This window comes from Fundulus heteroclitus, chromosome 21 (genome assembly GCF_011125445.2).
Source record: "Fundulus heteroclitus isolate FHET01 chromosome 21, MU-UCD_Fhet_4.1, whole genome shotgun sequence".
NCBI classification, from domain to species: domain Eukaryota; kingdom Metazoa; phylum Chordata; class Actinopteri; order Cyprinodontiformes; family Fundulidae; genus Fundulus; species Fundulus heteroclitus.
The window spans coordinates 4,138,431-4,165,635 of NC_046381.1; the positions used below are offsets into that span (position 1 = coordinate 4,138,431).

A 27,205-nucleotide genomic window follows, 5' to 3' on the forward strand; every position below is an offset into this window, starting at 1 on the left:
ATTTATATTGCACCATCCATACACAAGGACAACCAAAGCCCTTCTTCCAACGGCTCCTTCCAACAAGAATATTTGCCTTGTCACAAAGCTCAGACCATTTCAAACGGATTTCTCAAACATGATAATGAGTTTAGTGTACTTCAATGACCTCCACACCAAATCTGAATCTAAATATGCAGCAACTATGACATGCTATCATGTCAGTATTGTCAATAATCTCAGAGGAATCTTTTTTATCACCTCGTTAAATCAAAGAAAACGATCACACCCAGTTTTAGCAAGGTATACCTAATGAAGTTGCAGGTGAGTGGATATCACCACTATTCTATAGGATTTACCATTTTTTGAATAATAATATGGGGTAAAATGTTACACGTATTATTCTCAGTAAAGACCTTCATAATTACTATGGCTGTGTAGATCAAGATAAACGCAGCTTAGCTATTCTACCTGCAGTGTGTTTGTAAATACAATCTCCTATACAATGTGTTCTTATATTACACCAGGCATATTATGTAGCAGCACGGCACAAAACGGTGCTGACAAGTTTAGATGTTGGCACGCCATTGGTCTTTGTGGGTATGATTTCATGGAGTATGTTATCTTGTGTGGTAAACTTCATCACATTTTTTTACATATTTTCCATTTATATTGATTTACCCTACTTCTCCATTAGTGTTTTTGCTCTAATGACAAATAACTCTAAACATAAAAGCCATAACTTAAAGGGGCCTAGTCACGTGTTTTGACAACAAGAAACATATATTCATCTTCAAATAAAACAATATACGCCAAGCATTCATCCTGATAGTGTTTACTTGGTCCTTTCTGAGCCTGAAGACAATTTTGCACCAGATGTCATCAGCAAACATGAACATTGTTGTGAACCCTCTGCCAGCTGGCAGAATCGTGGAACTAGCAGAAAGCAAGATGGCGATAACTGACGGCGCTACTGTAAGACCCGGTAGAACATCCTGTAATGAGAAGATGCCTCATTCATTTTAAATTTTTTTATTATAATTAAATTTTTAATAAACGATGCACATCACAAACCACATCTATTGCCATTACCTTTCCCAGGTAAGCGTGAACATATTCTATGATTGTATTTATTGGTTAGAATGTCATTTATGTCTGTGTGTCCATTGCCTCTCCTTGTTTACGAATTGCAGGCATGCGTAATATCCTACTTCTGGTCTCGTGGTCTTGTTGTGGTAAATACACACATAAGTGCTTTGTTTTCTAACAGTACAAAAACAAAGTGGAAAACACAGGATTAAAATACAATAAGGCAACATGCCGTGATAATTTAACCGGAAAACTCTGCAACCAGAGTAAGCACCTGCCGTAGAAATTCGTAAAATTATTGTACATGACTAGGCCCCTTTAAGACAACATTAATCTAGCTCAAAATCAGCTGGGTAAGAGAAATACAGTTTTAAGGTGCGGTGATCTAGCATCTATTGAACCATATTAACCTATTTTACTACTAGACCTAAGTATTACCTCCAGACTGAAGGTATTTCCCTGTGCGTCCCTCCTTAGACACACCCTGTGCCATGCCATTGGGGACATCTTGAATGGAAACTGGTGCCGGACTTGGAGTAGCCACCCATAAATCGCTTTGTCGTCCCCTTCCAGACCCAAATCTGGATTGGGTGAGCGGACCGAGCTGTAAGAGAAGGCCACCCAGGGTCCCGGCTCAACCACATGAATATTCACACATACAGTCATCTGGGAAAGCTGTGGAATGGGGGTCCTGCCCTGAAAGGTCCAGTGGTCTTCACAGCCATTTAATACTGCCTTAACGTCTCCCAGGAAATATCCGGCAACTGAAAAAGAAGGAATGGATGCAAAATTAGAGGTTGAGTTAAATGTAGTGGACTGACATGCGGAATCAGATTACTAGAAATATTGTGAGTCCCCAACTTCTTTGAGAGATGAGCAACTATGTTTTAGTTTATTGCTGTTTTTTTCAGACAGTCAACTATAATTGTGAACCACTATCCATCCATCCATCCATCCATCCAGTGGCGCAGTGGGTAGCGCTGTTGCCTTGCAGCAAGAAGGTCCTGGGTTCAAGTACACCCCTGGGTCTTTCTGCATGGAGTTTGCATGTTCTCCCTGTGCATGTGTGGGTTCTCTCCGGGTACTCCGGCTTCCCCCCAAAGTCCAAAAACATGACTGTTAGGTTAATTGGCTTCTCCAAATTGTCCTTAGGTGTGAATGGTTGTTTGTCCTGTTTGTCTCTCTGTGTTGCCCTGCGACAGACTGGCAACCTGTCCAGGGTGTACCCCGCCTCTCGCCCAGTGAACGCTGGAGATAGGCACCAGCAACCCCCGTGACCCCATGAGGGATTAAGCGGTTTGGAAAATGGATGGAATGGATGGGTCTATTTTTACCAATAAGAATCTTGCGGTCAAGAAAATATGTTTCTAAGGAACTGGGTACTAAGGTACTAAGAGACTACCATAGAGGGGGTAATCTGTGTGAAATATTGACAGTATGAAAGATGGGCTTTCATCGTTAGTTTTCTCCTAACTATAAAATCTATCAAGTCCTACAAAGGTAGTATGTAACCCCTGGCATAAACAGAATTACAAAAGGCAGGAAGAACAAAAACAAACACCAATGTGAGAAACTTAAACCTGTTCAGGTCTAAGTTTGTGCTACACGGGTGGCTTCAGTGGCTGGAACTGTGTCCTTACAGGTAGAAGGTTGCTAGCTCAAATCTGGGTGCTAGAGCATGTAAATGTTCTCCTATGTTCTCCGTCTCCTTCCCACGCTCCAAAAACATGTATATTTCTACCGACTGCTGTCCAAGGTTCCAACAGTGTGGATATGGTTTACCACCCAGGGCGGTAAAGACAGAGGGGAGGGTTTGATGCATGAGCCCTGGAAAATGTCAGTCCTTTGCGCCTCAACTCATTTTTAATACTAAGTAGCAGAGATAAAGAGTGTGGTGGTGGTGGTGGGGGAGGGGGGGGGGGGCACCCAGAAATGTACATTTTGGGTGACCAACCTATGGGAGCCACTGTGCACATCTAATTTTCTGTTTCACAGCTTTAAAGGTGTTAACTGAGCCCAATGCAGGGTGATGTGAAGTGTGTGGCGGCTGGTGATGCATATTTCTTGGTTGAAGCAGAGACCTGCCAATGGGACCCATTTATGCAAATACTGTTAAAGGATTGGGCGGGTGAAATTACTTAACAGCTATTTTCTACGCATCCCACCACATTTAGAAAAAAAAGGAAGTCCTTAATTATCCCTTGGTAGGAAAATGTCTGTGTCAATTCAAATTAGTACCACTGAACAGAAAATGTTAAGTTAGGCTTTGATGAACGGATGCCCTTATGTATCCCTGCCATGGCAACAAAGCCCCTAACATTGTATTCAATGCAGCTCCACTCAAAGCAGCCTTTCACAGCCTCAATGAGGGATTAGTTCAGTTTTTTTTAAGCTTTTTAATTCTGTGAGACTGACAACCAAGCGAGTGTTGCGATATTTTGTCAGACTGTAGACAGAAAGGTACTTTATACACAGATCAGGAGAGCTTTCCGTAGAAGCAAATTATTTGCATAATATTCAAAAATGTCTGTAATATACAAAGTTATTTATTTGCAAAGATTTAGAAACTGTTTACCTGTGGATGGAGCTGCTGCAGCCAGGAAAAACCAGATGACCTGAAGGAAACAAAGTTTCCATCTCCACTTTTCTTCAAAGAAAAGGCCACACATCCTCCTGGAAACATGACGGCACACAATGTTCACATTTTAGGCAACTTTTCCACGTCTTCAGGTTTGCTATTTTTACCCCTAAGTGACGCAGACCAACACACTCAAATAAAGTTGTTTTTTTTTTTTTTTGTTTGTTTTTTTTTTTGCATACCTCAAACCATTTGCTCAAAAACTTCCTCTTTTTAAGCAAGACCGATTGTCCCTCATTGTGATCTGTGTTTCTGCAAATGGCCACAGTGGGTTACAGTAAGAGTAACCGCTGTGGGATGTCTCTTTCACAGCTGAAAGACGAAACGATTAAATATTACCCGTGCTTTTGTGCATATGAGGGACATGACTTCAGGGCAGGGTAGGGGAGGACACGGGGGGTTGGGTTACAGCTCACGACATTCACACCTTTCAAAGAGGCGACTTATTGTCTTGAGAGCTGTTAGGCTGCCAAACGCATCTCAGTTCACACTTCTAGGTGAGGTTATAGTATGAATTTTAGGTATTAAGCAAAAGAAATTGTAATGTAACCCTCCCCGGTTACATCATGTTTGTTCTAATGTGGAAGCGCGCTATGGTAGATACACTGGCTCGAGGTATTTACACTCCTTAATTTTTCTTTACAGTCTGTCACATTAAAATCAAAAACGTCAGATTATTTACTGGGATTTTAGGCAATGGTTGCAAAGAAAAAGGAAAAAGATTGTTTGTCAAATTCTTTTACATACAAAAATGTGGCATGTATTTGTATTCAGCTTCATCAGAGTCAAAATTCTGTAGAATCAATAATTTTCTGCTATCATTTTTACATTAATGCAAGATTTGTGTACTATACGACTAATGCATGTTTTGTCTGCTACTGTCAGTTTGGGCGGAGAGATCCATCTGTGTGTAGGTTTGCAACCTTGCATTGCTCTTTCTGTCTTTGAAATGATAGCTTGAATAGAGCTCTGTTAGAATAGCTGCCCAAAACACAGGATATTATTTTCTATCCTAACCCTGCATTTAACTCCTCTGCAACTTTCTAGCTGATGTCTGTAGAAAGTTGGTTACATTGAACACCTTTAGTGGCATCCCCTTAAATGCATCCCAGACTTTTGGATTGTTCAAATCTGTATGATTCTCTTTCCACTCCACAAACTTTTGTGTTGGTCTGTCAGGCTACATTGGAGTGTGTGATTATTGTGAGAAAAGTGAAAAGGTTTGAAGGGTATACTTTTACTAGGCGCCGCACGTACGTGAAAACTGAACCAACGAAAATCGTGCTTTGAACAACTTACGTGATGTTTAAAAAGCTAAAAAATAAACTCATCTTTATGTGCAGTTGCATAGCCTGACACTTAAACATTTAGGAAACCAACAATCTGCATTTTGAAAACATTTATTTGGTGATGAAAGTTAAAAAATGCCTTTTTTAAGGAAAATTACAGTTAAACGAAGACATTGGTGGACCGCAACCGGATGCATTTAATTCTTTACATTACCATTTGCACAATTATTGACCCTCGCAGGAACTTCTGTAAAATAATCTTAACTAATCATTCTTCATTTATACAGTACTTCCCATTCTAAGCGGACCAGAAATTCTAGGTTGTGAGTAATATATTATAATTTCCTGTTTTCTACGGGAACAAACATTATGTTAAACAGATGCCAATCTCTAACATTCACTTTACAGAATGAGAAAAACAAGGGAACATGCCTTTCAAATAAGAAAGGTGTGTGCTAAGAAAAATTGAGGAAACGGCAACAAGAAAACATCTACTTGCATAAACTGGCTATATCTACAATCAAAGCAATATATGAAATGTTTATGTTTTTTACTGATATTCTAGGTTTCAATGTTGTTTTGATTCCCTCCGGACAATAAATTCCACTTGTGTTACAGTATAAGTAATTTACAGAAAACAGACACAATATAGGTCATAATACACAGCATCCTTAGCTAACAGATTCTGCTTAACCTATAATTTTCATGCCAACCTGAAACTAATTATTGAAAATTCAAGACTTTGTTAACAAACACAATAACTTTAAACAAGCACTCATCAACTCTTAAGCATAATGTGGAAGTTTTTAGAGATCTTTAGGAAATTGTGACCTGAAACTATATTTGACATAAGTTGCTAAGTCTAAAATGGTGAAAATATTCCCTATTACAACACATAAATACCATAGTTTAAACAAGTTCTCCCCAATATATTATTTGCTGTCATGTCATTCTGCAATTCTTCCCAATGGATGTTAAAGTATTGACATCCCTAAATTCATGCCTGTTATATGTAGATCATGTATGTTAAGATAATGCGTGAAGAAGTCAGTGTTATATTACATGAGGAGGGGGCACATCGTTGCTGTCTTGTTTTATATTGTCTTCAGATTTCAAGATAAATTAAACAGCTGGGAAATTAATCTTCAATTATCCACATGTGGCCAGATACATTTTATCAGAAAACAGGTCAGCCTAACATAATTTGCAATCACTCCATACAGTCAGCAAGACGAGGTAAAATTAATTTTTATCAGCGCAGACAGAGAATCTGCATAGCATAATATGATATTGGGCTACTTTATTATTGGCTATTTGCAGCAGTACACATTAAATCTGTCACCGCATATTTGCAGTACATGTGGCATATGAGTCCCATATTGATTTTACTCCATGTATATGGGTTCTGGTTAGGACTTGGTACTCAAGGAGCTTCTTGTGTGGGACCCACTTCTATTCACTACATAAAGTTCACAGTCATATTAAGCCCAGTGGGTAACATATGTATGTTTTAAATTGGTCTTAAAAAAAGAAAATGTGTTCAAAATGTACATGTCTAGGCTTCCACCTGGAACCCATTTTCGGCCCTTTTCGTATCCATGTGGGCCCATTTGTAAATGTTACCCTGGTTCTATGTCTCTATAATTCCTCAAGTACAGACCTTACAAAGCTGATGGCCTATGACAGGGCATTAAATACCTCTTAGTTCAGCCCCATGTTATCAGAGTTGCAAAGTCATAGTTTTCCCTGGATATAATTATATTTTCATGCCAGTACACACAAGCCAGCCTTAATTATAGTCCCCTCACATCATGAGCAAGGTCAGTTGCAGTGACTTGCATTCTGACTTGTTTACATAGTCTGTGCTTTTTGTTTAGGTGCAATTAGAAAGATACATATTCTTTGGATCCAGTTTTTCCCCTTATTTCATAACTAAATTTGCTGATTTTTTTTTTTTTTTTTTGATAAAACATAAGAGTATTATAATACCAGACTACAGATAGTTGCAGAACAACCTGGATATACAATAGTTTTTGGTTTGGTTTTAGTGACTTGAAGGATGCCTTATGATTTTGTGATACTGTCCTGTGTGGTGTAATCATGTATTAAATTCATCTTCAAATATTAGAATGTTTTCTTTTATAATCAAATTGAAAGTCTAACCCTAACCCCAGAGTTCTTGTATTTATGCTTTTGTGTCTCACTTTAATGTTTAAGATAGTCAATCAAATTTTGATTTCAGACAAAGATAACCTGAGTAAATGCAGATGGTAGTTGCATTGAATGATCGTTTAATTCCCCCTCTACCTGAACGATGAACTAACTGGGATCCAAAAAAAAAAGCAGAGCTAAATTTCACTAGCTAAGGTGACACAAAAATTCACTTAAATAGAACCAGTATAACAGCATGAAATAGGCTAAAAGATCTCAAAAAGCAACACATAATGCACTAGTTTAAAGAATATCAAAAAATAACTAAAACACTGAAAATCTATTAGTCTGGAAAGGGTACAAAGTTCTTTCTAAGGCTTTGGGACTTTAGTAAACCACAGTGAGAGCCAGAATCCACAAATGGATGAAATATGGTGGTGGCCCTTCCTAGGAGACGAGGACCTACCAAAATTATTCCAAACCAACTGATCCAGGAAGTCAAATAACATCCCAGAATAATACATACAACACTCCTGGCCATCCTTGCTTCGGTTCAACTCAGAATTCATGATGTAATGATAAAAGAATGGGCAAAAATTGAGCGTTAATTAAAAAAAACAGCCACCAAGTTTCTCTGATGAAGACAAGGAACACCTTACAGCAGAGTACCGAGCTGCTCTATAAAAACATCAGCTACTGTGAAACAAAAGAAGGCTTTCTGCACTATTTTAACCTGCCTTTAACAAAAAAAATGGGTATACACACGTTTAAATGTACATATTGTTGTTTCTATTTTTTGTCTGTAGAGTTTATATGTCTGTACTTAATGTCTGTAACGCTGTGAGCATGTAACACTGAAGTCAAATGCCTTGGTTGTGCACATGCAACAAAGATGATTCTGCGTTTCAAGGCCAAAATCACTGCTGACCAAAGACCAGTCTCACAGCTTCCAAAAGAATCCCAAGACTTCAGGAAAAACATTTTGCGGACTGACGGGCCTAAAGTGGAAACCTAGGGTCTTTCTGCATGGAGTTTGCATGTTCTCCCTGTGCATGTGTGGGATCTCTCCGGGCACTCCGGCTTCCTCCCACAGTCCACAAACATGACTGTTAGGTTAACTGGTCTCTCTAAATTGTCTTTAGGTGTGAGTGTGAATGTGAATTTTTTTGTCCTGTTTGTCTCCGTGTTACCCTGCGACAGACTGGCGACCTGTCCAGGGTGAACCCTGCCTCTCGCCTGGTGAACGCTGGAGATAGGCACCAGCAACCCCCGCGACCCCATGAGGGATAAAGCGGATCAGAAAATGGATGGATGGGTGTGTTTCCTGTAATATCTGGCATGAAACTAACACGGCATTTCAGAAAAATCAACAACTGGTGGTAGCATGGTGGTCTTGGGCTGAATTTCTTCGTAAGGAACTAAACAACTTGCTGTAATTGTTGGAACCATGAATTCTGCTCTCTGCCAGAAAGGCTTGAAGGAGAATAGCTCACCATCGCATTATAACCTTTAACTCAAAGATGCTTGGCACATGCAACATGACAATGACCCTTAGCACACCAGCAAATTCCCCTCAGAATGGCCCAAAAGGACATATTGAAGATTTTTGGAGTGGCCTAGTCGAAGTCCGGACCTAAATCTAATCGAGTTGCTGTGGCAGGACCTTCAACAGGTCAAAATAAATGATCTCTGCCAAGATGAGGGATCCAGTTTTCCTCCACAGGGATGTAAAAGCCTCACACACTTTGTGGCAGTTGACATCAGCAAGGGTGACACAAGCAGTTATTAGGCTTAAGGAACAGTTACATATTAACATAGGAAGTAACAGTCTTCTCTGAACAAATATAAATCTACTGGAAATCTGCCTTTTGTATTTACTCCTGATTATCTTAGACTTTATTTTTGTTTTGTTTTTGATCATCTGAAACAAACATCTAAGAAGTCATTTTTTTACAACACTGTCAAAGATAAGAAATAATCTGTTCCTTTTATTTCTGAACTAGGGTGGGTTTAGTCTATTTCCCTCTTTATTCAGTTTGCTTCTATATAATACAAAGTTTTTGTGTGCTTCTCTAACAAGTATTGACAGTCAGAGGAAAGCTTTAAACAACTTACCTGATGCTTCTTAAAAGCATCTGACGTTTGTTTATGATTGTCTATGAACACCGGTGAACCATACGGAGGACGACTCGTTATCTTCTCTCCGATCCGCATGTCCCTCCATCGTTCCTCTACTTCCCTTTCAACAGCCTGTCATACGTCCACGTTTCACAAACTGCCTCAGCTCTGCTTTGCCACTCCTGAGTTGTTTGTTGCTTTCCGTCAAGGCACCAGCATCCACCTGCGTCCACAAGGGTATGTTCAAATGGTACAGTAGCCAGGCGTGCTTGTTTGTGTATGAGGTGCGTTCAGGAAATCAGAAATTCTGCTATTTCAAAGTCTGCCTGCAGGACATTGGAGGGGAAATAACGAAACACACCCACAGAGGTGCAGCAGGAGGGAGGAGATAGAGAGAGAGAAAGAACAACTTGTTCATTGGTCTATCTATCTATCTATCTATCTATCTATCTATCTATCTATCTATCTATCTATCTATCTATCTATCTATCTATCTATCTATCTATCTATCTATCTATCACGTGTCCCTGCAAGACTGGAAGGTAACAGCTGGCAGTTCAGGATACAGGGTCAGGCCCTTCCTTCACAGAGTATTACCTTTTCAGTGGTATGTCAAACTGTGTGTGTGTGTGTGTGTGTGTGTGTGTGTGTGTGTGTGTGTGTGTGTGTGTGTGTGTGTGTGTGTGTGTGTGTGTGTGTGTGTGTGTGTAATCTGCAGAACAAATTGGGGGGAAGCACAAAAATCATCTTGCCAAGTCTGAAATGAGGGATTTAGGTTGACTAACAGGTCAAATATCTTCTGTCTCCCACTCTCTGACACAGATAATGATGGCTTGGCAGGGAATTTGAGGAATGGCATCTGACATCAGGCATGAACCAAATCAAACAAAGTCAGCAGCAGCCTGAAAATCACGTTACCTCCTTGCTTGCCTGAGGCAAAAACTAGGCTTTAACTGGTATCGGTCCACAAGAGGGCAGTGCTGGGCACAGTGTGTTTCTGTCTTTAAACTGTATATCAAGTGTCAGGCTTTGTTTGTTTTTTGCCAGGGGGGAACAGGGCTGTATCAGATCAGCGGTGCGCAGCAGAACTGCAGCGTCTTACTGCTCCCCATCTGTGACTCAGCACTTTAAGATTTCTCCGCACAAAGTTCAACATACAGCGCTCCTGTGATAAAGTATTTGCCCCCCCCCCCCTACAGACTACTCCTGTGTTTACTTTCTTTCCCACACCTTAATATTTAAATTTACCAGATTAACACATTTTAATGTCAAAGACATAAAACCTGTGTACATATAAAACGAAGTTATGAAATTATTCAAATGATCGTTATTAACCATTTATCCAAACCAACCTGGTATTTTATTAAAAAAGTAAACTGACTTTAGAAAGCAGCTGCAGACCATCATTCTACCACCTCCAGGTTTGTGTGATGATTTTTTTTCTTAAATTATATGCTTCTAACACCAGATTTAACTTCTTGTTCTTTCGTGACCTCCTAGGTGAGTTGTTGATTCACTCCTGGAGTAATTTTCGATAGCCAGCCATTTCGGTAACCACCATTCTCCATCCATCCATCTATCCATCCATCCATCTTCTTCCGCTTATCCGGGGTCGGGTCGTGGGGTAGCAGCTTCAGTAGGGAGGCTTAGACGTCCACCTCCCCAGCCACTTGGGCCAGCTCCTGCGGGGGAATCCCAAGGCGTTCCCAGGCTAGCAGTGAAACATAGTCCCTCCACGTGGCCTGGGTCTTCCCCTGGGTTTCCTCCCGGTGGGACGTGCCCGGAACACCTCACCAGGGAGGCGTCCAGGAGGCATCCTGACCAGATGCCCGAGCCACCTCAACTGGCTCCTCTCGACGTGGAGGAGCAGCGGCTCTACTCTGAGTCCTCCCCAGATGACTGAACTCCTCACCCTATTTCTGAGGGAGAGTCCAGACACACTACGGAGAAAACTCATTTCGGCCGCTTGTATCCGGGATCTCATTTTTAGATGAGGGTAGGAACTTAGATCAACCAGTAAATCGAGAGCTTCGCCTTTTGGCTCAGCTCTCACTTCACCACAACGGATCGGTACAGCGCCCGCTTCACAGCAGACGCCGCACCAATCCACCTGTCGATCTCCAGCTTCATCTTCCCCTCATTCGTAAACAACACCCCATGATACTTGAACTCCTTCACTAGGGGCAGCACATCCCCCCCAATCCGGAGAAGGCACTCTACCCTTTTCCGGCTCAAGACCATGGTCTCGAATTTGGAGGCACTGATCCTCGTCCCGGCCGCTTCACACTCGGCTGCGAACCGCTCCAGTGAGAGCTGTAGATCGCGCCCTGATGAAGCCAATAGAACCACGTCATCTGCGAATAGCAGAGACGCGATCCTAAGGTCACCAAAACGGATCCCCTCAACACCTTGGCTGTGCCTAGAAATTCTGTCCATAAAAGTTATGAACAGAATCGGTGACAAAGGGCAACCTTGGCAGAGTCCAACTCTCACCGGAAACAAGTCTGACTTACTGCCGGCAATGCGGATCTGACACTGGTCATACAGAGGCCTAACAGCCCTTATTAAAGGACTCGGTACTCCATACACCTGGAGTACCCCCCACAGGACCCCAGACTGGTTGGGCAAATTCCCATGCACCCTCCAGTATCCTGCTGAGGGTGTAGAGCTGATCCAGTGTTCCACGGCCAGGACGAAAACCACACTGCTCTTCCTGAATCTGAAATTTGACTATCCGACAGACCCTCCGTTCTAGAACCCCGGAATAGACCTTACGAGGGAGGCGTAAGAGTGTGATTCCTCTGTAGTTGGACACACCCCCCGTCCCCCTTTTTAAATAGGTGGACTGGTGGTTAGCTACTGGTTACAGTAGCTCACTGCTTTGTTGATAACGCTATCATGACAGCACTATGGGGTAAAAATTCAGTTTGCATGGCTTTCACTGTCCAATGTACCACAACTATCCTCATGAATTGGAAAAGAAAATATTCTCAGCATTAATCAGTATAGAGAGCTTTTGTTGGACTATATTAACACAGCGTCTGCCTCCACATCAGGTCAATCTTACTGAGCTCCTTTGATCAGCTCCTTCACCTAATGGGTGGGGGGCCTGTGGCTGTGTTTCTGTGGAGCGTTCTGGCTGAATTAAGGGGGGTTCCTGGGTTTTGGGGGTCTGGGGGCCCCCAGGGTGGGTTGTTTATCGGGTATGTCACTGGGGTATGTGGCCCCCGCAGGGGTGGGTCTTTTGAGGCCTCGGGGGTGACCTTCGGTGGCTGCATGCAATGTTCTTGGGGGATCTGTGTCTGTGAACGTGGGTGACAGGCGTGGTAGCTGTGCTGCTCCTGCATGGATCTGGGTAGCTCAGGGTTACTTGGGTGGGGGTCCTGGCAGGTTCTTTGGGGCTTGGGTCCTGGTGGGGATATCTCAGGGTTTTGTCCCCGTGCTTGTTCCAGTGCCCGGCCCTTCCTGGGGGCTTTGATGCATTGTTGGGCCTTGGGGGCTCTTAAGCTGGTGGGGATTTTGATTATTCTGCTTCTGCGGGCACTTCTGCTCTCCCAGAGGCCACCTGGACCCTTGGATTTTGACTCCTGGTGCCTGGTTTGCCAACTGGGAATAGGGTTTGGGCTTACAGCAGAGAGGGGTCGGTTGGGTTGTGTGTGGCGACAACTGGGGTGGTGGCCTCGAGTCACCACCCCAGTGGTGGTGACTGGGGTGGTGGTGGCCTCGGGGGTGGATGCCTTCTGGCTTGGCTCGCTGCGGCCTTGGTGGCAGGGGTGTCTGGGAACCTAGGGGTTTGTGGGGTGGGCTCTGGTTGGATGGCTTGCTCAGATTGTGTTGGCCCTGTCTCTGCGTGGATGGGTTTGGGGTCGTCGAGGCAGGGGGTTGGGGTTTGAACCGGCTTTACCCAGGTTAGAGCAGTTTTCGGCCCTGGTCTCGGTTCGTGGCTCAGGTGGTCTGCTCTCCTCCACCCCGGTGAAGGTGATCACGTCCCGGGTCTAGGGGCTTGTCACCCTTCTGAGGTATTAGTACATGGACCTGGGAGTATAGGATATGTGTAGTGAGTGCAAGTGTCTACAGTGTGTTTGCATGTAGGCATTAGGGTGGGAATGTGTGATTGTGACTGTGTGCTTGTTTTTTTTTTTTTTTTTTTTTTGTCAGGTTGGGTTTTGGACTGCCCGCTCCTGTTACAACTGGAGCATCTCACATCTTCACCAATTGTGGGGCCCATTCCCCCCATCAGGCTCCCATGACGCTGGTGAGAGCCCTGACTTGTTGGTACTCAGCACCCAGTACCATGTCTGCACTGTGGCTGCTGTGAATTGTCCTGGGGCTCATCTCTGCTCTTCTCTGGGACTGAGATGCAGCCATCCCTGTGTTGGTCCTCTTTGGGCTTCCACGCTCTGGGGGCTCTTTTGGATAACTGGGGCTCTGGTCTCCCTTGACTGCCTTGGTGCCCTGGGGGACAGTTATTTCGGCTCCTCATAACCACTGTTGAGCATTTTACTTCAGGAGAAACCTTACACATACAAGCAGACTGTTAGAAACACCCACAGGTGCTTGGATCTGGGTGCTTACAGATACAATTCTGTACAGATAAACCCTATAGTTAGCTTTGGCTGCCACTAAATACATCTTGTACTAACATTACTGTGTATTTTTCAATGATGTCATCATAGGTGTTGGTTGTTTGTACCTGTGATAGTTTATTTTGTTCTATCTCTCTTTCTTATCTTGGACTCTGTTTTTCCTTTACTCTATTTTAGTCACCTTTTCTACCTTTTAACATTTTGTCACATCTTTCTCCCTTCCTGTTTTCTCTTGAACCTTTCTGTTTCTGTGTCCATTAATTACAATTAATCCCAAATTAAACGTAGCTTTTTGCTTGAGAATCAAGTGGAGAAAAGCAGTGTGAAAGTAAACCTGTTGGGCTCTCTTTGGCATTAAAAAGGTTATTCTGAGCACTACACTGCCAGACACCACACGATAAAAAAACAAAATAAATGGAAACCACTTTTTATACTTATTCAGGGTATCTTTTGCCTTTAAAATTTATTTGCAGATCGGAAACAATGACGTGCGGCAACAAAATAAAAACACGAGTAATGTGTAAGGGGCTGTAAAATTGCCTTTTGACAGCACTGTATGCTGCAGCAAACCCCTTTTAAGTGTACCTTGTATTTTGACAACATCAAATTCAGTCATCCAGATTTGTCATTTTTATTTGTTTGACAAATAATAAAACAATTTATCCATCTAGCATAGGGACATGCTTATCAAAGAGTTAACTGGCAGTGCTCATGGGTAGGAAGTTTGTGGGTTTTTCTTTTTGATGGTTAAGGCGCCGAATAACAGTTTAATTCAAGAAAGTGACAGAGGAAAAAAAACTAAGAGAAAATGAGCACAAAAGGGAAAAAAATGTGTCAAACAGCCACATGGATTAACATGAACTCCCACGCACACACCTTGAACATCAGCTACGAAGAGGAATTGTTTGAAAGCACAAGTTTTGCTTTCACCAGCAGAGATGCACAGACATTGAAAGAAATCTGAGCTTTTATCCACACAGACACATTGTTTAGAAAATGGGAGCCACACAAACTTGGCAGTTCGTTATTATTAAATTTCAGCTCTGATGCAGGTAATCAGGCGGTTTAAATAAATTTGGACTATTCTGCCTGATTTCTTTCAGAGGGTTTTTTGATGGCCGTAAAAATGGTGTTGTTGAGTGGCAGATCTCAGTTGAACAAAAGATCCTTCTGGCTATAGACACTGATATGGAATGGGTAATGTGTTGGGAACAAAAGGTTGCTACATCACTGAGAAAGTGAAACTGGTACTGAAAAACTGATGCAGCAGGCTAGTCAAATCTGCTGAAATGTCATTGCAACAACTCAAAATGATACTAAGTAGTTTGTACGGCCCTCATGTGCTTGTATGCATTCCTGACAATGTCAGGGCATGTTCCTTAGGAGATGACAGATGGTGTCCTGAGGTCTCTCCTCCCAGATCCCACTGCATCAGCAGAGGGTCTAATAATAGGTCTAAGGGTTTTATCCTAATGGCATTCAGGGTGCCATCATTTATCTTGTACAGGTCTGTGCATCATCCCTTCCCAAACCAACACTGCCCCCAACACAACACTGATCATGCTGAAAATTGTTACAGGCAGCATAACAGCTTCTCCAGACGCTTTAATGTCTGTCACATGGGCTCAGAGTGAACCTGCTCTCATCTGGGAAATAAACAGGGCACCAGTGGCAAACCTGCAAATTTCAGTGTTTTCTGCCAAATGCCATTTGAGCTCCCCTGTGCTGGGCAGTGAGCACAGGGCCTACTAGTGGGTGTCGGGCCTCTTAAAGTCTGTTTCTAAGGGTTTGGTCAGATAGAGTCACACCAGTGGCCCGCTGGGGCTCACTTTGTAGGGTTCTGGCAGTCCACATCCTGTTCCTCTTTGCACAACGAGGTAGATACCAATCCGGCAGATGGGTTAAGGACCTCTGACAGCCCTGTCCAGCTCTCCTAGACAAACTGCCTGTCTCCTGAAATCTCCTCTATGCTCTTGAAACTGTGCTGGGAGACACAGCAAACCTTCTGGAAATGGCATGCATTGATGTGCCATCCTGGTAGAGTTGGACTGCCTCCATAGGGTCCAGGTATTGCCTCATGCAAAATCAGTAGTGACGCTGACCCTGGTCAAATACAAAATTACTGAAAAGCAGTCAAAATATGAAAGGCAGTCACACAAAAAATAGGGAGGGGAAAATACTTTATAGCTAACCATATTACCAGCATAACAATAAAATGCAAACTCATGCTGTCTAATAATATTTTAGTTGACATACATATGGTAAAAATGATGGGCCCAAACCACTGAATCTTGTGGTTTTGCATAAAATTCACAATACATTCAAACATGTTCACACATCTCTTCTTTTTAAAATTCATCTGTTTTTTTTTTTTTTGGTTGTATAATCATTTCAAACTGAAATATAAATCTTTAAAAGCACAAAAGAATAGGACTTCGATCTCCACGGGTGTCAGTAAAGGACAATGCAAATCTAGGCTAGCAAAGTTGCATCTGAATGATCCCCAAGACATCCAGACTTTGAATATGATACAGTAGTAGAGATGTTTTTAACATAATTTTGCTTAATGTATCAGCACAAACACTTCAAACCAACTGTGAAACCAGTGGTGGAGTAGTAATAATTTTGGCTTGTGTTGCAGCAACTATATTGCACCTGCATCTATTGAGTTGAAGACAAAATTAACACATAAACCAAGGCATTATAGTCAAATGAAAATCCAATATACTGATGATGAATCTTGACCTAACTAGGTCATACAAGCAGTAGGGCAATATTAAGAAAAATGACTTGGGTGACATTCCTCCACAACCATGTAAGGGGTTAAAAAAGATGCACAGAAAACTTCAAGTTACTGACCTTGAATGTTCTACAAGCTATAAAATTAATTTTTGTTTTTTCGTACTCTCGGTGTTAGTACCCATAGAGCATCATTTAAACACCACAGACTACCTGAGTATTGTTGCTGACCACGTGCATCCCTTTATGACCACAGTTGGTCGATCTGATTGCTACTGGCAGTATAACGCGCTCAAATCGTCTCAAACTGGTTCCCTGCTCACTGTGCTCCAATGGACTTCACAGTCACAAGATCTCGACCCAGCAGAGCTACTTGGTGCACCTAAGCGTTTGCAACAGGAAACACATATCATGGAAGTTTTAGCTGAAAAAATCTGCAGCAAGTGGGCAAAGCTATCATGTCAACATGGACCAACATTTCTAAAGGTTTATGACACCTTGTTGTATCTATGCCACACACAGTAAAGCCAATTTTAAAGTGAAAAAGGGGCTACAATACAGTCATTATACACAACAGCTGCGTCTACTAGGAAATTGTACTGTGTGAATATCCTGTAGCTGGATTTTAGTGAAGCACTGGAATGCGACTCGGCCAAGGGTCGACTCAGATTCAGATTGGTTTTGCAAGCAAAAAGTGCTGACTGGGAGATTCCTAACCAACTGCTATATCTTCATAGACAAACAAAACGATTCAATCAAACATTTTGACTGTTCTTTTAGTGTGTTACATTTTAAGCAAGAATAAACACTGCCAAAAAAGCACTGCGTTCTCTTATTCTGACTTTATTTGTCCAGCATTAAAGTAGAAATACTAAGTCATACAGAGGATTACCTCATGTCTTTGAAGCTGAAATTGTGCAACATGATATGACAAAAAAGAAAATAACATAGCTGTAGGCAGTAAAGGGTAAAATCTAAAGCAAGTGAAAAGTGTTTTACATCCAGGCACATTTTTCAATACTGTGATTGTTTGGGAGAAAACTCATTAACATGCCACACCGCCCTACCTATAAGCAGGAAACCAAGGATACATTGCATAAAGGACCTGCCTTTCTCCTCCATACTGTCCATGTTTGTGATCTTTTCCGTTAAATCTTGACCTTTCAGACCTCCACCTTCTCAAACCGTGGTGATCTGGTCCACTACTCTGGTGCTGTCATTCATTTCAACACACTCAACCTCCTGTCTCTGGCCATCTCTCCCCAGCCGAGGATCCTTGCTCTTGGAGGGGGGCAGGAAGGTGAGGAGGGTCGGAAGGAAGGCCAGCGTGTGCAGGGCTGAGCAGCCAGCTGTCAGAAGGAGGCAGCGGAAAAGCGTGCGCGTGAGGTTGGAGCGCACGGTGCAGACGGGCACCAGCGCGGCGCTGTAGCACACCAGAGTCTGTAGGGAAGGAACGCCGTGTCGCTCCAGCGCCAACCGAACCCAGCGAGTCCTGCTTTCACCACGCCCCGAGGCGAAGCCACAGAGTAGGGGGCCGCTGCAGTCCGCCGAGTGACCCAAGGCTGAGATGAGCGATAGCACGGACACGCAGTCCATCTCCACACCCCATAAAGTCATGAAGCCCAGAACCCCAAACTGAACGGAGAGAAGGGTGAGTCCGAGCCACAGGGAGACCAGCGGCTCCACAACGACCAAAGAGGACAGACCCAACAGGAAGAGCACTGCCAGCAGTGAGTGTCTGAGCGGGGAGCTGACCGCCGTCGCGTACCGGTCCAAGTACACAAACGAGGGGTTAAAGATCAGGAAGCGCACCCGGGAGGTGAGCGACAGGCGGCGCAGCGTGTCCAGCAGCACCGACATCTCCTCTCGCTTGTTCTCTGTCGTCTTGGCGACCAAGAAGATGCGCGAGGCCGCCACGTCGGGCTCCTCGCCCTGGCCGCGCTCTGCGAAGATGATGTCGTCTGCGAAGTGGGCGAACTGCGGCTCACGCAGGAAGGACTGGCGCAGTGTGCGGGTGAAGTTCTCGCGTGGCTGGCTGGTGGACTCGTTGCGGTCTGACAGGTAGTCCAGGTAAGCCTCCAGCCAGCTGATCCTCTGGAAGCCTTTGGCGTACTCCAGCAGGTCCCGCTGCACCGAGGCGTTCCAGTAGGGGGCGCTTTCATAGATGTAGAATCCAATAACCGGTGAGTAGGAGCTGAAATAACGCTGCTGTGCACGTGTGTACAATACTGTTGCTGTGTCCATGGCGACCAGTGCACTGGGGTCAGAACCCTGGGTCACCTGTTTGGAGCAGAAACATATTTATTAGACTGTGAACTAAAACTTTGTGTGAATGGAGTATATTTATTAATTGGGGTAAACAAAAAAAATGGTTTGAAAACTGTTGATATTTCTAACAAAAGGAAGCATTTCAACTTCCCTTTTTTCAGTAACTGCTTTCGATTTGTTATCACTGACCTAACGGTTCGATGGGGGATAGTTATGACATGAAACACAGCAAGTTTGTTCTGGCCATTTTTTTCTTTTAAATATGAAACTTAAATAAGGCAGGAGATTGTTGAAGGGTGAGTTTGAAGTGAAACAAAGGATGACTATGCAGAAAAGCAGCTCATGGCCTGGGAACCAACTGGACTGACTAACATCATGACCTCTGATGAACCAGGACATTTTACATGCAAATCTTATACTCTCTGCTAGAAAACTGAAATTGGATTCACAATGGGTCTTTTGAGAAGATAATTATGCAATATATTTGGCAAAATGAACAAATAAATAGTACACCGGACACAAATTTAAGCTTTCTTAGCCCCCAGACTTAAGATCTGTTGAAAATGTGCAGGGTTAGCTAAAGAGGAGAGAACATAAGAGATGACTCAGGAAAAAAAATTGTAAAAGTGTACAAAAAAATAACTGTCATCTTGCCTGCAAGACAAATTCTCACGGTATTTGTGCGTTCTCAAACACACAAGATTCCTTCTTGTCCTGCCCCGACCTTAACCATTCAGGACCAAACCAAAACACGGTTCGGGTCAATCATGTTGCATCAAACACAAAGTGCCATGGGGGTACGTAACTTAGTTTTTATAGGGCTTTTTTAAGGAGATGCATCTTCTTTCTGGTGCCATTGAATACACCGTTGCATTTAAATCAGAGGTTCTGATAAACAAAATATGATGTGCAGCATTAACTGGCAAGTGAGTATCTAAGTTACATAATTTTTAAAGGAATAAAGGTCACTTAACTGTACATTTATTATAGCATTGGGGTGGCCAAGGGTTCTGTTATTATACTATCATGTCCTGTGAACCAAACATCACTATCACTCATGCTGTCCTTGAAGGACAATCTTACCATTACACTTTCTCTGACATAAGAAAATGTAATGGGTCAAAAGGTCATTTGAGTATAGTGTCTACAAGAAGGGGCAAAGCAGACTGAACATCTTGAAGAAGCTTATAGGTCCTGGTTTTTTTCTCTTGTGTAGTGTGTTATCGCTTCCGCCATTATCTGTTGGGGTAGCATTAGATGCAACTGACTAAAAGCATCAGAGTAACTGATTGGAAGAAAGCTTGTTGCTTGCTTCTTCAAAAAAATAAAGCAGGCTCTGTTCTGGAGACTTATCTAGGACCTCAGGAGATGATTTTAAATGGAAGTATTCTTCATAAATGAAGAACATTATAGACAACACAATCCTCTTCATCAGATTGCCATACAACAACAGAGTGTCTTCAGTGAGAAGCTTCTCCAGATCCACTGTAAGACAGACAGCTACAGGAGATCCTTAGTACATGTAGCCCTTAGTGCATGAAGAAACTCCAATAACATGAGTTATGCCAATATTTAATTTCCCTTTGGGATTAAGAATGTATTTTTTTTCTTAAATTTGATAAAAAAAATAAATAAGTTAATACACATTACAGTAATAATGCTATTTTCACACAGTAAGTGATTAAAATTTGTCCTTAATTCTAAAGGTCTCTGCAAACGTGTCGAGCACAGATTTATCTGTTGTAGCAGCTGTGGAGCTGACTGGACTTTCACATCTTAAAGTTTCTGCTAAGAAAAAAAGTTTTCACAAAGATGGTAAGGTTAGGTTGTTTCTTGTTTTGAAATTACCATTAAAATAAAGTCCTGTTTATAATGTTATACCATCAGCTGTTTTACACATCAGGATCTAACTTTACACATTAACTTGAGTGTAACTCGCGTTTCCATCAATGTTTTTTAATGAGCATTTTGAAGTATATAATATAGAAGGGGTTTATGGAAAATTTTGCAAAAAGGTTTTTACACTCCCTTGAAGTGGTCTTTTGACTTTTTCGAAAAGCAGAAAGATCTGGGCCTGGTATGGGTAAATGAGGATTTTGGGGTATATCTGCTTGCACATTCATAATAACCGTTAAAGGCTCACCTTAAAAGTCAAGGGGAAAGGGTCTCACATGCAAATGGGTCTACAAATTGGCCAAATTAAAAAACTGGACACATATCGCAAAATGTATTCCCCACCCATCTTTATAATGGGATAATTTCCATGTCCAAATGAGTATATGTTCTTTTTTTTCGCAAGGGAAAACGTGATAATTACCTGACCTGGTTGCAAGCCAGTGTAAATAATTAGGCCAAATAAAACGTAAGCCTGACACGTATTGAAGAGCCAAATTGTGACAATACTATGTTTCCCCTTGTGGATCAACGTGGAAATTACATGTTTTCAGTGAGACTGGTTTGGCTTCACCCAATCAGTTTGGACAGTCCTGCCTAATGTTCCGCCTTTCCCCAAATGGATTTGATGGGAGCATACCGAGATTAATAATGTGCAGAACGGAGAGTGCTACGCATTATCAATCTGATTTGTCAGGTTGCAGTACACCACCTTTGTTTTATAGTCTTTAAACTAGCTTCCACTTTGTTTTTAAATTTCTTAAACACCTCACATTTTCTTGTTTATCTGAACTGTCAAGTGTTTGTGTGCATGGCACGTCCTTGAGGTTTTCCAGTTTGCTTTTATTGGATGGTCCAAAGACTAAGCTTAAACACTGCGGTGACTGCTCCTGCTCAAATAACTGTAGCTCAAGGCTAGCTGACAAATAATTTTTGCTTAAGTGTTCACTGTTTCCACTAAATCAGCGGCATTTTCATCACAAGAACAAATGTATTGGAAACAATATCAGGACAAAGATAAACTTACATCAATAGTGCCATTATTGTGGCAATAGCTGGTCTGTTCAAAGTACACAGTTGGTTCTCAAAATGTTCTTCTTTATGAAAAATCTATATGTTTGTACCTAAAATGAAGTTGTTAGCTTTTGACTTTGTAAACCGTGCCTAAAAATCTAAGCTGTGGTGTGTTTGTGCCTCACCTGGAGAAAGCCCATCAGTCCAAAGGAGATGTAAACCAGATACAGTAAAACCACAAAGGGCTTGACGTAAGTGTTAGTGATCCAGTCTCCATAACAGCGGCGTACACATCCCAGCAAAAAATGGGAGTCCTGAGGGTGAAGATCCGTAGGTGTTGTTAAATGAATGTCCGGGGGTGAGTGCGTTTGTATGGCGCTGGCCGTGTGTCCGCACACACCAGAACTGTTTTCGGTTCGTGTTTCCACGTGAGTTAGGTTAGGATTTGGCACATGAGTATGACCAACTCCATGAGGTATGTTGGTCGACTGTGTTTCATCCTGGTAACGGGTGTACATCAAACACCGGTACCAAGCCGGCTTTGAATCTAGCCGGTCAGGTTTTGGTACACGCCGACAGAAGCACCCGTGTCGGTACCTTGTCTCCAAGTAGCCTGTGAACACCAGACAGGAACTGTAGAAAGACAGCATGTAAATGTAACTTATGGTGATGGCGAGGGCAGCAGTGCGGCAGAAGAGCCGGACGGCCTCCATGTTGGTGAGCGGCGAGGCAGCAAGGCCCAAAGTCATCAGGTGGATCATGGTGGAGCCAGAGAAACGCAACATGATGTCCTCAAAGACGCTCGCCACTCGCTCCTTCACGTGTTGGTCCTCCCGAGTTCGCCTCCACGATGACAGCATCTCAAAGGAGCCGAAAAGACCGTGGCCTGTTGAAGAGCGCAAAATTTACACCCCATTAGACAAAAGATAAAGGTATCCCTGCCTACTGATTGTTAATCATGAAAAATATAAATATGCACAGACATGAAAAAAACAGCGAGGAATGTGGTGAAGAACACATTTTGAATCTAACCTTGAGGTACTTTGTTAAGAGCAGTCTGTCAGGAAGAGAGTTTGCTCTCATTTTATTAGGTGGTTCTGTGAAAAATGCCACCCATTTGTTATTAGCAGACCTGGATTAATGCACCCTTTTGTCCCAATGTGCCATAACACTGCATCTTTAAAGTATAGGGTAACAATATTCATAAACAAATCACAATAATTACAAAAAGGCTGAAATCTTACATATAATTTAATAAATTTCTCTTTTACTCAAAGCTGTATTTCATTTTTTTCTTATGCTGTAAATTTGTCATTATTGTACAGTCGTTTTTTTGCTATTTTGCCTTGTGTGAATTTGCATGCTTCCATTAATCTTTTACTTTGCTACTGTACATCTAAATCTAAATCTTAACCCTAACCCATTCAGAGATTCAAAGAGTCTTTATTGTCATTGCGTGTTACCGTGGTGACATTTCTTTCAGGACACTCCGGCTAAGAGTACACATAGCAGACAACAGGCAATGAACAGTGTGTACTGTTTTTTTTTCTTCACATTATAGCGTGCAAAACATTAAAAGATAAAAAGTTTGTGTCAGAGTCCGAGGGCTTTGATATCAGTCCCTTTGTGAGTGATATTAGCCTTGTTACATGGATTAGTTGATCTTCATGAATCACAAATAAATAGAGGTAATAAGCTACTTTTGTGCAATGATTTGAGGCTTCATTTACACAAATGTGCATTTCCTGAGAAAGGAGAGTGCAAAATAAACATAATCATCTTCTTTACTGTCATTGCAACGTACATTCCAATGAAATTTGTTCTCTGCATTTAACCCATCACCCTTGGGGAGCAGTGGGCTGCCGCTGTGTGGCGCCCGGGGAGCAATCTGGGATGAGGGGTCTTGCTCAGCAAACTGCGCCCCCCAACCCCATCCCAACATACTGATTTATACTGTTTTACACCAATTATAAAGTTGCACCATGAGGTTTAAAAAGCTAGGTCTCAATGAGTCACACCTCAGTTCTGCTTAAAGCAACTTCACAACTTCAACAACCACTGTTGAGAAGTGAAGCTGCAGCAAAATTTAATCAGGATAAAGTTTAAACGTACAGTTTCAAAGATGCTGACACAATTCAAATCAAACTTAAATTTTAAATGTAAATTTAAAATAAATCTTAATAAATCAGAACATTTAATTTTTAGTTTTCATACTTCCTATATTCGTGCACAAATTCATTCATGCCCAGTCTTGCATTCATGCATGCACATAAATATTCATATTGTAAATGGGGAACAGATGGTTTTTATTGCTTTTTTTTTTCTCACACATTGGTTGCCATGGCTTCCATGAGTCACTAGTGACACACGGACACCCTTCTTCCTCCAGCGAGTTCACGATGGCAAAACACTTAACACCTTAGCAGAGCCACATTGTACTGACACTTTAACGTGGTGGCAAGGGAGAGCGTGCGCGACAAAGATCTGTGGCGTGAACATCAGAACGATACAGAAGTGATAAATTCGTGTTTCGAGGAACCCAAGGACAGGACAGCAGAGACGTTGGTATTTAGCTGCTTCAAGTGGACACAAAAACACACGGACAGCATTTTAACAGAGGACTGCAGGCAATTACAACATGCATTTTCAACAAATATATTAGTAGGAACTAAGTGTAAAATTTCTTGGGGTAACAATAGAAAATAGACCTTTTAAATCAAAAAACATTATATGTATTGTTTTGCCTTACCTGATGTACTGTATTGAAGTGTGGGGAAACACCTATAAAACTAATTTAAACCCTTTATTCATAATTCAAAAGAAAGCTATTCGAATTGTAAATAAAGCCGATTATAGAGAGCATACAAACCAACTTTTTCTTAATTTAAAATTTAAAGATTTGGTTGACTTTAAAACTGCTCAATTCATGTACAAAGTGAAGAATAATTTGTTGCCAGTACACATTCAGGGTCTGTTTTTGATCAGGGACGGTGCTTATGATCTTAGAGGGTATAAAATGTTCAGAAAACCAAAAGCAAGAACAAATTTAAAACAACGTTGTATTTCTTTTGTTGGGGTTGATGTACGGAACAAACTAGATCAGGAGCTAAAAAACTGTACAATGTTAATAAGCTTTAAAAACATATTTAAGAATAATGTGATTAAAAATTATGAATCATGTGAATGCAATTAAGAGCAGTAAGATATTGGGTGCATTACCTGTTTTTCAAAATGTTATTATTGTAGAATAATTATTTTCCTAAAATCATATTTTGGTATGTATTATAAAATTTAGCCATATTTTTTCTTTGATCTTTTTCTTTCTAGACCAATGTAAATTGGTTTTGGAGGGTGGGCATTATAAGCTTATTGCCAATACACCCCTTTCAGACTGGTTTATGTTACATGGACATATACTGTCATTTATTTAATACTTGTGTGTCTGAAATAAATATATTAATACTTTCTATATGAATATCTGTTTCAAGGCACCTCCTTAGCAACATAAAACAATTGAGCACACTCAATACAATAATTGGCTTATTTGATTGCCACAAACAAATAATAATGAAAGGATCATAAAAAAAAACATCTAGCCACGGTTTATGCTGCACAAGTCCAGAGAAGAGCCAGACGTATAGCCACAGATCCCACCCAACCTGGGATGCACTGCTTGTCCCACTTCCATTGTGTAAACTGTTCAGAAACATTCAATCAAAAACTAATAGAGTTAAAAGCAGCTTTTCCCCAAAGCTGTGAAGGCTGTCGCCCCCAGCTGAGGATCAGTAAACCACCTGCCCAGTTCATCGTCTGTTACATGTCACTGACATACGACGGGTTCCACATGTTTTTGATTAACTATTTACGCTCCCTCTCACATGCTGATGTCTATAAGCGAGTTGCAGATTTTGCCCTGCGCAATGCATTGTGGGTAAGTTCCGTTTTTTGGCTACCAAACAACATTCAAAGATCGCGGAAAGCAATGAAGAGAACTACGATTGTCTCCGAGTCACTGGCTGTCAAATGACACCGCGTGTCCTCTGCAGGGACACTGTCTCTGTCTGAAGCTGGGACACTAAAGTTGAGCTTAGTTAGGTGATTAAAGCGCTGATTTGGCTGGAGGTGCGTGTCGCTCTAGGACCGACAAAGAGTGAGTTAAGAGATGAGGGGCCAGAGATCGACACTGAGGTGAGGGAGAGACAGGTATGTTCTTCAGTGAGGGGTGAAGGGGTTGGAAGCAGGTTCTGAGTTCACTTCATGATCCAAAGCACCTCTGAAGCGCCGTACGGGTCGACAATCTCGAGATTCTCTAGGGCACGGCGATATGTGCTGACACCTGTACCATCAAACCATAAAATTATTTTGTACTGCGCACCTTACTGCGATGATAAAGAGAAATATATTGTCATAGTTTTTAAAGCAATATGATGTATTACTGTAAACCCTATTTTATTTCTGTAATCCGCTAAAACCCAACTACCCTGAATGAAGTGTTGCTTTGGCCACATTAAAACGAGTGATGCGATATTATGGTGTACGGTGCCGATAATTTAGACACGGAACGTTCATCTACTACATTTATTAACTTTTCTCTGGACCCATTTGAATTATTTAAAAAGTGGACAAAATAAAATTTCTGTCAGATTGATTCTTCTGACTCTCTACTCTGTCAGCTATCACCTACAGGGCAGCTGCCCTGAGCCTGACAGGCTCCTTGGTTTTAAGATTCGATTATAGCCCAGATAAAGATGAAGATTAGATTAAAGAAATGTGTGCAAAAAAACCTGCAGTTTTAGTCAATTACTTACATCTGCCTGGATCTTTATTTTTTGTCAGGAAATTGTGAAGAGTGAACAGTTTTACAAACGCATTTCTTCTTTCCATCTTTGGGTGAACTCGCCGGTGCCTTGTAATCGTGTTTTTTCCACCACTGTTAAAGCCTATAAATTCTGTTAGAGCAATTGAATATGGCACAAAGTGCATCAGTGATCATATAGCATGTATATTAAGGCTTTTAAAGACTTAATATACATGGTATGTAAGGTATATTAAGGCTTTTAAAGCCTTAATATACCTTAATAAAACTCAATGCATGAGAGCCTTATGTTCACGTCCGCTACCTGCGCTCCACTAAAATTACAGTGACAGTGGGGTTTGCTTGGCAGCCAACACTTCAAACTCGTATGACTTGCGATAATTTGCCTAGTTGCACACTTCAGTTTCTCAGGTAGAGTTCACTTGGACCTCCATGTATATTACATAGCTCTGTAACTTGAAGATTTAAATTAATTGCACAGTATTTTACCGTCTCCATTCGTTTTTCAGATGACAGAGGGTGCGTCTGATTTACTCAAGCAAATGCACAACTACATTTGCTTGCATTTGCTTGATAATGATAACTTTATTATCATCTTTTTGGCCCAAACATGAATCTTATCAGA

The 27,205-nt window shown here is 41.8% G+C and overlaps 2 protein-coding genes across 5 annotated transcripts in view; both read right to left on the reverse strand.

The window, feature by feature from the left end:
* adgrg2a (adhesion G protein-coupled receptor G2a) overlaps positions 1-9,662 on the reverse strand; it is a 43,985-nt gene extending 34,323 nt beyond the window's left edge. Inside the window, exons 1-3 of the mRNA XM_036125732.1 lie at positions 9,262-9,662; positions 3,644-3,741; positions 1,507-1,832 (exon numbers count right to left, since the gene is read on the reverse strand). Of these exons, the coding sequence (XP_035981625.1) occupies positions 1,507-1,832; positions 3,644-3,741; positions 9,262-9,281 (444 nt within the window). The 5' untranslated portion in view covers positions 9,282-9,662. The remainder of the gene's footprint in view (positions 1-1,506; positions 1,833-3,643; positions 3,742-9,261) is intronic.
* A 4,803-nt stretch (positions 9,663-14,465) lies between these two features.
* Positions 14,466-27,205, reverse strand: part of ptchd1 (patched domain containing 1) — a 28,847-nt gene continuing 16,107 nt past the window's right edge. For 3 of the 4 annotated variants that reach the window (XM_036125226.1, XM_036125227.1, XM_036125228.1), the window contains exons 4-5: positions 21,950-22,650; positions 14,466-18,869 (exon numbers count right to left, since the gene is read on the reverse strand). In XM_036125226.1, coding sequence (XP_035981119.1) covers positions 17,769-18,869; positions 21,950-22,650 — 1,802 coding nt within the window. In that variant the 3' untranslated portion in view covers positions 14,466-17,768. The remainder of the gene's footprint in view (positions 18,870-21,949; positions 22,651-27,205) is intronic. The other variant, XM_036125229.1, reaches the window with a different exon arrangement.